This window comes from Loxodonta africana, chromosome 21 (assembly GCF_030014295.1).
Source record: "Loxodonta africana isolate mLoxAfr1 chromosome 21, mLoxAfr1.hap2, whole genome shotgun sequence".
NCBI lineage: Eukaryota > Metazoa > Chordata > Mammalia > Proboscidea > Elephantidae > Loxodonta > Loxodonta africana.
The window spans coordinates 44,591,571-44,604,841 of NC_087362.1; the positions used below are offsets into that span (position 1 = coordinate 44,591,571).

The window sequence follows — 13,271 nt, forward strand, 5'->3', positions numbered from 1 at the left end:
TGTCAACAACACACAAAAAAAACATCAAAACGACAACACTAAACTTGCACCTATCCATAATTACGCTGCATGTTAATGGACTCAATGCACCAATAAAGAATAGAGAGTGGCAGAATGGATAAAAAAATATGATCCATCTATACACTGCCTACAGGAGACACACCTTAGACGTAGAGACACAAACAAACTAAAACTCAAAGGATGGGAAAAAAATATATCAAGCAAACAACAATCAAAAAAGGGCAGGAGTGGCAATATTAATTCCTGACAGAACAGACATTAAAGTTAAATCCACCACAAAGGATAAGGAAGGACACAATATAATGATTAAAGGGACAATCTACGAGGAGGATATAACCATATTAAACATTTATGCACCCAATGACAGGGATGCAAGATACAAAAAAACAAACTCTAACAGCATTGAAAAGTGAGATAGACCGCTCCACAATTACAGTAGAAAACTTCAACACACCACTTTTCGTGAAGGACAGGACATCCAGAAAAGCTCAATAAAGACACGGAAGATCTAAATGCCACAATCAACCAACTCGACCTTAGAGACGTGTACAGAACACTCCACCCAATGGCAGCCAAGTATACTTCCTTTTCTAGTGCACATGGAATATTCTCTAGAATAGACCATATATTAGGTCATAAAGCAAGCCTTAGCAGAATCCAAAACATTGAAATATTACAAAGCATCTTCTCTGACCATAAGGCCATAAAAGTGGAAATCAATAACAGAAAATGCAGGAAAAAGAAATCAAACATTTGGAAACTGAACAATACCCTGCTCAAAAAAGACTGGGTTATAGAAGACATTAAGGATGGAATAAAGAAATTCAGAGAATCCAATGAGAATGAAAACACCTCCTATCAGAACCTTTGGGACACAGCAAAAGCGGTGCTCAGAGGTCAATTTATATCAACAAATGCACACGTCCAAAAAGAAAAAAAGGCTAAAATCAAAGAATTGTCCCTACAACTTGAACAAATAGAAACAGAGCAACAAAAGAAACCCTTAGGCACTAGAAGAAAGGAAATGATAAAAATTAGAGCAGAACTAAATGAAAGAGAAAACAGAAAAACAATTGAAAGAATTAACAAGACCAAAAGCTTGTTCTTTGAAAAAATTAACAAAATTGATAAAGCATTGGCCAAACTGACAAAAGTAAAACAAGAGAGGAAGCAAGTAACCCAAACAAGGAATGAGATGGGTGATATTACAACAGGCCCAACTGAAATTAAAAGAATCATATCAGATTACTACGCAAAATTGTACTCAAATTTGAAAACCTAAAGAAATGGACAAATTCCTAGAAACACACTACCTACCTAAACTAACACAAACAGATTTGGAACAACTAAATAGACCCATAAAAAAGAAGAGATTGAAAAGGTAATAAAAAAAACTCCCAAGAAAAAAAGCCCCAGCCCAGAAGGCTTCGTTGCAGAGTTCTACCAAACTTTCTGAGAAGAATTAACACCACTACTACTAAAGGTATTTCAGAACATAGAAAAGGACGGAACACTCCCAAACTCAGTCCTTGAAGCCAGCATATCCCTGATACCAAAAGCAGGTAAAGACAACACAAAAAAAGAAAATTATACACCTGTATCCCTTATGGACTTAAATGCAAAAATCCTCAATAAAATTCTAGCCAACTGAACTCAACAACATATCAAAAGAAAAAAAAATTCATCATGACCAAGTGGGATTCATACCAGGTATGCAGGGATGGTTCAACATTAGAAAACAATTAATGTAATCTACCACATAAATAAAACAAAAGACAAGAATTACATGATTTTATCAATTGATGCAAAAAAAGCATCTGACAAAGTTCAACACCAATTCATGATAAAACCCTCAGCAAAATAGGAATAGAATGAAAATTCCTCAGTATAATAAAGGGCATTTATACAAAGCCAACAGCCAACATCATCCTAAATGGAGAGAGCCTGAAAGTATTCCCCTTGAGATCAGGAACCAGACAAGGATGCCCTTTATCACCACTCTTATTCAACATTGTGTTGGAAGTCCTAGCCAGAGCAATTAGGCTAGATAAAGAAATAAGGGGCATCCAGACTGGTAAGGAAGAAGTAAAAGTATCTCTATTTGCAGATGACATGATCTTATACACAGAAAACCCTAAAGAATCCTTAAGAAAACTACTGAAACTACAGAAGAGTTCAGCAGAGTATCAGGATACAAGATAAGCATACAAATATTAGTTGGATTCCTCTACACCAACAAAAAGAACATTAAAGAGGAAATCACCAAATCAATACCATTTATAGTAGCCTCCAAAAAGATAAAATACTTAGGATTAAATCTTACCACAGATGTAAAAGACCTATATATAGAAAACTTCAAGACACTACTGCAAGAAAACAAAAGTGACCTATATAAGCGGAAAAACATACCTTGGTCATGGATAGGAAGGCTTAACATTGTAAAAATGTCTCTTCTACCAAATGCGATCTATAGATACAAAGCAATTCTGATCCAAACTGCAATGACATTTTTTAATGAGACGGAGAAACAAATCGCCAACTTCATATGGAAGGGAAAGAGGCCCCAGATAAGGAAAGCATTACTGAAAAAGAAGAACGAAGTGGGAGGCCTCACTCTGATTTTAGGACCTATTATACCACCACAGTAGTCTAAACAGCCTGATACTGGTACAACAACAGATAATAATGGAACAAAATTGAGAATCCAGACATAAATCCATCCACATATGAGCAGCTGATATTTGACAAAGGCCCAAAGTCAGTTAAATGGGGAAAAGACAGTCTTTTTAACAAATGGTACTGGCATAACTGGATATCCATCTGGAAAAAAAAAGAAACAAGACCCATACCTCACACCATGCACAAAAACTAAACTCAAAATGGATCAAAGACCTAAATATAAAATCTAAAACGATAAAGATCATGGAAGAAAAAATAGGGACAATGCTAGGAGCCCTAACATATGGCATAAACAGTGTACAAAACATTACTAACGATGCAGAAGAGAAACCAGATAACTGGGAGTTCCTACAAATCAAACGCCTATGCTCATCCAAAGACTTCACCAAAAGAGTAAAAAGATTACCTACAGACTGAGAAAAAGTTTTCAGCTATGACATTTCCGATCAGCGCCTGATCTCTAAAATCTATATGATACTGCAAAAACTCAACTACAAAAACACAAATAACCCAGTTTAAAAATGGGCAAAGGATATGAACAGACACTTCACTAAAGAAGACATTCAGGTAGGTAACAGATACATGAGGAAATGCTCAGGATCATTAGCTATAAGAGAAATGGAAACCAAAACTACAATGAGATTCCATCTCACTCCAACAAGGCTGGCATTAATCCAAAAAACACAAAATAATAAATGTTGGAGAGGTTGTGGAGAGACTGGAACACTTATACACTGCTGGTGGGAATGTAAAATGGTACAATCATTTTGGAAATTGATTTGGCACTTCCTTAAAAATCTAGAAATAGAACTACCATAGGATCTAGCAATCCCACTCCTTGGAATATATCCTAGAGAAATACGAGCCTTTACATGAACATATATATGTGCACCCATGTTCATTACAGCACTGTTTACAATAGCAAAAAGGTGGAAGCAACCAAGGTACCCATCAACGGATGAATGGATAAATTATGCTGTATTCACACAATGGAATATTACACATTGATAAAGAACAATGCTGAATCCATGAAACATTTCATAACCTGGAGGAATCTGGAAGGCATTATGCTAAGTGAAATCAGTCAGCTGCAAAAGGGCAACTATTGTATAAGACCACTTTTATAAGAACTCGAGGAATAGTTTAAACAGAGAAGAGAATATCCTTTGATGGTTATGAGAGGGGGAAGGGAAGGAGGGAGGGAAAGGGGCTTTCACTAATTAGATAGTAGATAAGAACTATTTTAGGTGAAGGGAAAGACAACACATAATACAGCAGAGGTCAGCACATGTGGACTAAACCAAAAGCAAAGAAGTTTCCTGAAAAAACTGAATGCTTCGAAGGCCAGCATAGCAGGGGCGGGGGTTTAGGGACCATGGTTTCAGGGGACATCTAAGTCAATTGGCATAATAAAATCTATTAAGAAAACATTCTGCATTCCACTTTGGAGAGTGGTATCTGGGGTCTTAAACGCTAGCAAGTGGTCATCTAAGATGCATCAATTGGTCTCAACCCACCTGGAGCAAAGGAGAATGAAGAACACCAAAGACACAAGGTAATTATGAGCCCAAGAGGCAGAAAGGGCCACATAAAGCAAAGATTACATTAGCCTGAGACCAGAAGAACTAGATGGTGCCTGGCTACAACCAATGACTATCCTGACAGGGAACACAACAAAGAACCCCTCAGGGGGCAGGAAAGCAGTGGGATGCAGACCCCAAATTCTCATAAGAAGGCCAGACTTAACGGTCTGACTCAGACTAGAATGACCCCGGAGGTCATGGTCCCCAGACCTTCTGTTAGCCCAAGACAGGAACCATTCCCAAAGCCAACTCTTCAGACAGGGATTGGACTGGACTATGGGATAGACATGATATTGGTGAAGAATGAGCTTTTTGGATCAGGTAGACACATGATACTATGTTGGCATCTCCTGTCTGAAGTGGAGATGAGAGGGTAGAGGGGTTCAGAAGCTGGCTGAATGGACATGAAAAGAGACAGTGGAGGGAAGGAGTGTGCTGTCTCATTAGGGGGAGAGCAATTAGGAATATATAGCAAGGTATTTATAAATTTTTGTATGAGAGTCCGACTTGATTTGTAAACTTTCATTTAAAGCACAATAAAAATTAAAAACAAAATTTCTACCGCTTAAATTTCAAGTTCTTTAAAGAAACAGACTATATTTCTTTTGTGCATAACATATTGACACATTGCCTGGCAACAGAGTGAACAATCAGTATGTAAGTATTAATGTGATTATAAGAAATGAAAGTAATCCTAGCAGTAGCTGGGACAGCCGATTTATTGAAAGAGTTATTTCCAACTAATCCATGGAAAAGACTTTCCTCTAAAGAGCAAGTGTTGGTGATGACAATACTCTAGAACAGAATTAAAACTTTCTGGGATGTCAAAGCTCACCATCTGTCTCCATTATTTTTGAGCTCTAATCTATTGCCAATAATTGGCACTCATTAGTCAAGAGAAAAGTATTTTGATAAGAATCTAACTTTCAGAATAGCCAAGACAGAATTGTAAATATATCATGGAATGAACTGCAGGACTATTTATAACTGTCAGACCTATAGCTTTGCCCATCTGTTACCTTGACTGCCTTCCTTTAAAAAAATGGAGATGTGTTGAAATAAGCAATGAACCAATGTTCCTTTGGGAATCATTAATTATCTCAAAGGAGTTTGTCTTATTTGTAGCTAGGTCTCTATGAGTTGGAATCAATTCGAGGGCAGCTAACAACAACAATAACCTGGAAAATCTGAAAGAATCTACAATTTTAAAATTAATAAGACAGTTTGGTAAGGTAGATGGTTACCAAATCAATATAAAAAAGTCAACTGTATTTCTATGTCCAGCAACGATCAGAAAATTTAAGATAATTATGTATTATAAATATAAAGAATCTAGAAATAAATCTAACAAAATATACTTAAGACTTTCAATGAGTAAATCATAAAACTTTATTGAAAGATATTAGTAAAGAACTAAATAAATGGAGAGGTAGGCTATGCTAAGAAGACTCAATATAACCGAGGAATTGACTTTTACCCAAATGATCTGTATCAATGTACTACTGATCTACTATTAATTCAATGGACTACTAAACAAAATGCAAACAGATGTAATTTGATAAGTTGACTATAAATTTTAAACGTAAAATAAAAGGGCTAAGAATAAGCTAGATATTCTAAAAGAAGAATAAAGTGGGGGGACTTGCTCTTTGAGATATTAAAATCTATTATAAAGCCTTAGTAATTAAGATAATGTGGTATTGGGACAGGAAGAGCAAAAAGACCAAGGGCACAGAATAAATAACTTGGGGTAGATGCACAAATACATGTGCATCAAAGCCATAATGAGATGCCATTTCACACCTACCAGAGAGACAGAAGTGGAAAAGTTGATCAATACTAAGAGTAGTCAAGCTTAGGGAACACCTGTGGGTAGGAAAGTAAATTGGCACAATTCCTTTGGGGAAGGATGATCGTCTAGTAAACCTGAGTATGCACATCCTGTGTGTTCCAGCAATTCCACTTTTAGGGATATATCCTAGAAAAGCTTGACACCATATATCCAGACACATATTCAAGAATGTTCATAGAAGTATTACTCTTAATAGTATGTTGTTGTTGTTAGGCACACAGAGATGGCTCCAACTCAGCAATCTTATCTATAACAGAATGAAACATTGCCTGGTCTTGTGCTGTTTTTACAATCATTGGCATGTTTGAGTCCATTGTTCTGGCTATTATGTCAATTCATTTCATTAAGGGTTTCCTTGTTTGGGGTGATCTTCTACTTTACCAAACATGATGTCCTTTTATAGCAATTGGTCTTTGCTGATGATGTGTCCAAAGTAAGCAAGACAAAGCCTTGCCATCCTCACTTCTAAGGAGTGTCGTATCTTCTCTAAGGCTGGTTCGTTCATTCTTCCGGCAGTCTTCGCCAACACCACACTTTGAATGCATCAATTCTTTTTCTGTCTTCCTTTTTCATTGTCCAGCTGTCACATGCATACGAAGCAACTGAAAAGACCATGGCTTGGTTCAGATGCACCTTAGTCATCAGAATGACATCTTTGCATTTTAAAACTTTAAATAGGTCTTTAACAGCACACTTGCCCAGTAAAATATGTTGCTTGATTTCTTGACTGCTGCTTCCATAGGCATTGATTGTTGGCTCAAGTAGAATGAAATTGTTAATGACTTCAATAATCAAGAAATATTATTTTATTATAAGGTTGCAGTGTGATGAATTTTGAGAAAGAAAACCTACGGATATGTAGCAAGATCAGAGTGATTTACCTTTCTAGTTCCCAAATCTAATTAAATCTCCATTATTTAGTTGAATTAGGATCAAAATACCAAAATCCCTAAATTGTCCTAAAAATTCAGAAGTCTCTCTCTTACAATGTACAGAATGAAAATGGACAATAAAGTTTCATCTTAATTGGGGTCTTTAGAAGTGTGTACATCTGGAATCATTTCTGCCATGTAGCCTTTCTGCACTGGACTCTACAGTACCCTTTAACAATGTTATCTAGCAATATATTTCACAGCTTAAATCAGAAAGTGCTGCTTCCTTTTGAAGTTACCATATGTTGATCCAAACCAAATATGTGTTATTTCCTTTTGAGTTTTTTAAAAAAGATAACCTCTGTGATTAAGTTAGGAATTTCCACATACACAGTGGCTGCAACAATGAGCTCAAGCATAACAATGATTCTAAGGATGGCGCAGGACCGGGCAGTGTTTCGTTCTGTTGTGCATAGGGTCGCTATGAGTTGGAACTGACTCGATGGCACCTAACAACAACAACAACATTGGAAAGTCAAGAGAGATGAAAGATCAGTTTCAAAACTTGGATATTTATAAATATCTAAAGTACGAGTTTAACTAATTCCAAGAAAATACGAAGATTTAAAATGAAGAAATAATTTTCAGATGAACCAAAATTTTAATGACTGTATTTGCCATATTCAGACCTGAGCAGATCACATCTCTGCTTAGAGCCCTTCAATGAATCCCCACTGCCCTCAGCATAATGTCCAAAGTTCGTAGTCCAACATTCAAAGGCTGCCGTCCATGAACTGGATCCTACCTACTGCTCCAACTTCATTTCCTGTTACTGCCTCTCTCCCTTTCCAACACACACATACACAGATACACACACACACACACACACACACACACACACACAAACACAAACATGGCAGCCACACAGTAAGAACTTGAAATTCTTTGACATTTCATGCTCTCACATCTCTACGTATTTTCACATAGTGTTTCCCTGCCTGACGTACCCAGTCCCTGCCCCACCCCCCCACCATTTTAACTTGACTAAAACAAATGGAGTCCTGGTAGTATAGTGGTTAAGAGCTCGACTGCTAACCAACAGGTCGGCAGTTCGAATCCACCAGCTGCTTCTTGGAAACTCTATGGAACGGTTCTACTCTGTCCTACAGGGTTGCTATGAGTTGGAATCAACTTGATGGCAATGGGTTTTTAACAAATACTTCAAGGGTCACTTTTTCTGGGAAGCCTTCCTTAACATTCCAAGACAGAGCTGTGTGCCCTATATCCTCTTCTATTATTCATTCATTCACTGCAGAGCATTACACTATAAATGTTGGTTTATATGTCAGTTTCCCCCACTGATTTCTACGCTTTCTGTGGGTGGGGACTATGTTTTTACACATATTTGTACCCATGGCACCTAGATACAAAAGCTTTCAGAAGAAAGTTGCACTTCGAGATGTGAGCTAGTTAGCCTGTTGAAATCTCATGCATCCTGAGAGGCTTCTCTCAAGACCAATGACGTTAGCCTTCCATGCTTCTTCCTGTCTCTGAACATATGTTCATATCATAGAACATTATAAAGCAACAAAAAGGAAATACAATTAGAGGTACAAGCCACAACATGGATCAGACATGCAGATTCATTCCAGTTATACAAATTTCAAAAACAGGCAATATTAGGTTGTATTGTTTAGGAATATATACATAGGAATAAAAACTATAAATGCAAGCAAGGACATGATGATCATAAAGGACAGGATGGTGATTACTTCAGGGGAAGGGAAGGGACACAGAGGGGCTTTTGGGGGGCTGGAAATATTCTATTATTGATCTTGGTAGCAATTTTATAGTGTTTGCTTTACAATTATTTGTTATAATGTATATGTATGTGTATTAGTATTCTATTGCTGCTATAACAAACTACTACAAACTTACATTTTTGTATTTATGTTATATTTAAAAATGAAAAAAGGTTAAAAGTTAAACTGTGGTATGTAAATACCAAGGATTTCCAGACAACCATGAAAAAGAATAAGACTTTGTATTTATTGTTATAGAATAATCTCTAAGAAATATTATTAAAGCAATGTTACAACCATTGTGTAAAGTATGCTATCATTTATGTAAAAAGGTGTGAGGGGGAAGTATATTTATATGTATTAGCTTGTATATGCCTAAAATATATAGACATATATATTTAGAACAAAGCATAGCAAAGCAACACAAAACAAAATAAGGGAAAGAGCTGTTCTATCTGCCTAAGAAGTGTTTCTTTGTGACCTAAGACCAGGAGGTTTTACCAACTCTTTGAAGATAATAGTAAGGAAATCATCACCAGCCCTTAAAAAGACACACAGAATTACATGGAATTTACAGAGAAAATAATATGGAATTACTGTGTAAACAAAGCCCTTCTCTGGTAATCTTATCTTTTAATAAACAACTAACAAAATAAAGAAGAATGTCATGCAGATGGAAAATTATACTATTCAGTTTACCAGGACGTGAATTCTGTGGCAGAATTCAGAACTGCAAACGAAACAATAGATAAATACAACTAGTTGTATAATGTTTGGGAACCTCCTGGAGAGCAGCCAACCCCCCTGGAAAACGGCCAGGAATGACATCCCAGGGGAGCTGTTGGTGGGAGGGAGGTCCCACCACCTGTGGCGTGGGGGCCACTGGAGCATTTCCAGTCCCTGTCTGGATGCTGATGTACCAACATTTCTTCCAGACCCATTAAGAAGCCTGGTAGGTGGGTGGAAGGGGAGGAGGAGATGAGGGGTAATATAAATAAATTAAACCCTCCTCCTTCATAATGGGGAGCCAAAAAATGTGTGAAGTTGATAAATCAACAAAGATAAGCATAGAGTTAGCAAGAGAAATCATCAGAAGAAATAGCTAAATGTGCTTCCTCTGGGAGGTAGTACTGGGGAAACAGACTGCTGTTTTACCTAAAAAATTTTACTATCTACATACTTTATTTATTTGTTTATTGGCATTTTAAAAAGTTCTGAACTTTTTTTAAAATTACAGATGTTGATTTGTCCCATTATTGGTGGTATTAACTAAAATCATGTTTGCCAGATTTCTTCACTATAATTTAGATTTTTCCCCCCTTTGTAATTAATAAGTTTTTTTGGAAAATCTTTTGAGACAATTAAAAATCCTGTTTCATACCACATTTTCATCCATTGGTTTTAAGATCCACTGATGCTTTTTATTTGAACTGATGATTACTATGGAATCAACTTGATGGGAATGGGTTTGGTTTGGTTTTGGTTTATGATGGCTGCCAAATGTAAATTTTTGCTACGTGGACTCATAGATTCCAAAGGATTCTCTTTATTGGCTTCTGTGTCATTTTGACATGTTCCTGTTGTTCTTTGAACACTTCCTTACTTTCTAGCACAAGAGGATGTTCCAGGCTCATTTGGTCTTTCCCTGCCCCAATCCTGGAATCAGTCAGTTTTCCAGGGTTCCTTTTAGTAGAAAATGGTATTTAGGAACCAAGCTTTGAGTGCTAGGTGTGCTCATTGCTATTAGGGTCTCACTGCTTCCAGCACCTCTCAATGGACATAGCTAGGAAATATACATATGTATGTATATATACATAGTCACACATTTACATGTATATTTACTTCTATATCTATCTATACATATCAAAAACCATGAGTTCACAATGGTAACTCCAATTCCATTCAAATACCAAAGGGTTCATTTTACCCTTCCCCTTTCCATATTTGTATCTTCCTCCTCCAAGAGGAAAACAAAACAAAAAAACTGGCTCTCATTATCCTCAACACATTCACTTCTTTGCTCAGTCCCTCTGTATGTAGCCAATCTTCTGATGCCATCAGGTTGTCACCCTATTTGTACACCCTCTTCATGGATTCTGGCTACTCCCAGGCTGCCTTCCCATTCTAACTGGCATGCATTATTTTGATAAAAATTTACAAAGAAAGAAAAATTTAAGAAGCCAAATATTATCAAAGAAAAAAAATAACATGAAGAGACTTCATCTCAGGTAATATTCTTCCTGCTGTAAGAAATCAGGGAGAAGTAAAGATCTACATTTCATACTCTCCCCCCTCCCCCGCCACTCCGCCATTGCAATGCGCTGTAAAGTTTGAACTGTTCTAGAAAGAAATGAGAGGTTCACGGCTTGGCTCCATTATTCCCCTACTGATGTCTTGTACCAAACACACACACACACACACACACACACACACACACTCAGGTACTGTATTTTATATGCTGAGTTTACCACATGGAAGAAGTCTCTACCTGAAATGTTGCAGTAAACAGTATGTTGGTAGAGCTTGGCTTCCACAGGGTTAAAATACACAGTGATTTCAGCTGAAGAGTTGGGCCAGACATCACCTTCCTGAAAAAGATAGAAGAGTCATTAAAAAACAATATGACGAAGGGAAGATACTGCTTTTAAATGTTATTAAGTTATAATTGCAGGAAATATTTTTACAACAAATAAAAGAAAGTATTAATTTCACCCACGGATAGTAAACTTACACTGTTTGTTAACTTAAGGAGTGGTACAAATTGAAAATGAGTTCTAAAGATAATTTTAGTAAGTTCATGAACATATAACAATTACTAAAGGAAATGAGGATGTTTAGGGCAATTAAAAATTTTGTCTGTTCAGTGAAGATTGCCCCTATGCCCAATGTGTGGCCAGCACTAAGACTTCAGAGGTGAATAAAAGTGTGGTCCACTATTGCAGGGAGCTCACATCTTAGTAGAAAGATAACTATGTATAAAAATATAATATTTCAATCCCACTCCTCGGAATATACCCTAGAGAAATAAGAGCCTTCACACAAACAGATATATGCACACCCATGTTTATTGCAGCTCTGTTTACAATAGCAAAAAGCTGGAAGCAACCAAGGTGTCCATCAACAGATGAATGGTTAAATAAATTGTGGTATATTCACACAATGGAATACTACGCATCAATAAAGAACAGTGACGAATCTGTGAAACATTTCGTAACTTGGAAGAACCTTGAAGGCATTATGCTGAGCGATATTAGTCAGAGGCAAAAGGACAAATATTATACAAGACCATTATTATAAGATCTTGAGAAATAGTATAAACTGAGAAGAACACATACTTTTGTGGTTACGAGGGGTGGAGGGAGGGAGGGTGGGAGAGGGTTTTTTACTGATTAGTTAGTACATAAGAACTACTTTAGATGAAGGGAAGGACAATACTCAATACAGGGAAGGTCAGCTCAACTGGACTGGACCAAAAGCAAAGAAGTTTCCGGGATAAAATGAATGCTTCAAAGGTCAGCGGAGCAAGGGCGGGGGTTTGGGGACCATGGTTTAAAGGGACCTCTAAGTCAATTGGCAAAATAATTCTATTATGAAAACATTCTGCATTCCACTTTGAAATGTGGCGTCTGGGGTCTTAAATGCTAACAAGCGGCCATCTAAGATGCATCAATTGGTCTCAACCCATCTGGAGCAAAGGAGAATGAAGAACACCAAGGTCACATGGTAACTATGAGCCCAAGAGACAGAAAGGGCCACATGAACCAGAGACCAGAAGAACTCGTTGATGCCCGGCCACAATCGATGACTGCCTTGACAGGGAGCACAACAGAGAACCCCTGAGGGAGCAGGAGATCAGTGGGAAGCAGACCCCAAATTCTCACAAAAAGACCATACTTAATGGTCTGACTGAGACTAGAGGAACCCTGGCGGTCATGGTCCCCAAACCTTCTGTTGGCCCAGGACAGGAACCATTCCCGAAGACAACTCATCAGACATGGAAGCGACTGGATAGTGGGTAGGAGAGAGATGCTGATGAAGAGTGAGCTATTTGTATCGGGTGGACACTTGAGACTGTGTTGGCATCTCCTGTCTGGAGGGGGGATGGGAGGATAGAGGGAGTTGGAAGCTGGCAAAATTGTCACGAAAGGAGAGACTGGAAGCGCTGACTCATTAGGGGGAGAGCAAGAGGGGGTATGGAGTAAGGTGTATATAAACTTATATGTGACAGTCTGACCTGATTTGTAAACGTTCATTTGAAGCTCAATAAAAGTTAAAAAAATATATATATAATATTTCATAATATACATGATAAGTGTCCAGAGGGGTCAAAAAGAAAGAAGCACCTAACTTCTTTGGTGTAGAGACCACATTCCTAACTTTTGAGGTTGTCAGTGTAAGGGAACACTTCTATTCTCCTAAAACATAGCTCTCTCTTGATATCAATGGCAGAACAATGACCAGA

The 13,271-nt window shown here is 37.4% G+C and overlaps 1 protein-coding gene across 1 annotated transcript in view; it reads right to left on the reverse strand.

Moving 5' to 3' along the window:
- HYDIN (HYDIN axonemal central pair apparatus protein) overlaps nucleotides 1–13,271 on the reverse strand; it is a 402,907-nt gene that overhangs the window by 311,243 nt on the left and 78,393 nt on the right. The window contains exon 9 of the mRNA XM_064273799.1: nucleotides 11,298–11,397. Coding sequence (XP_064129869.1) covers nucleotides 11,298–11,397 — 100 coding nt within the window. The remainder of the gene's footprint in view (nucleotides 1–11,297; nucleotides 11,398–13,271) is intronic.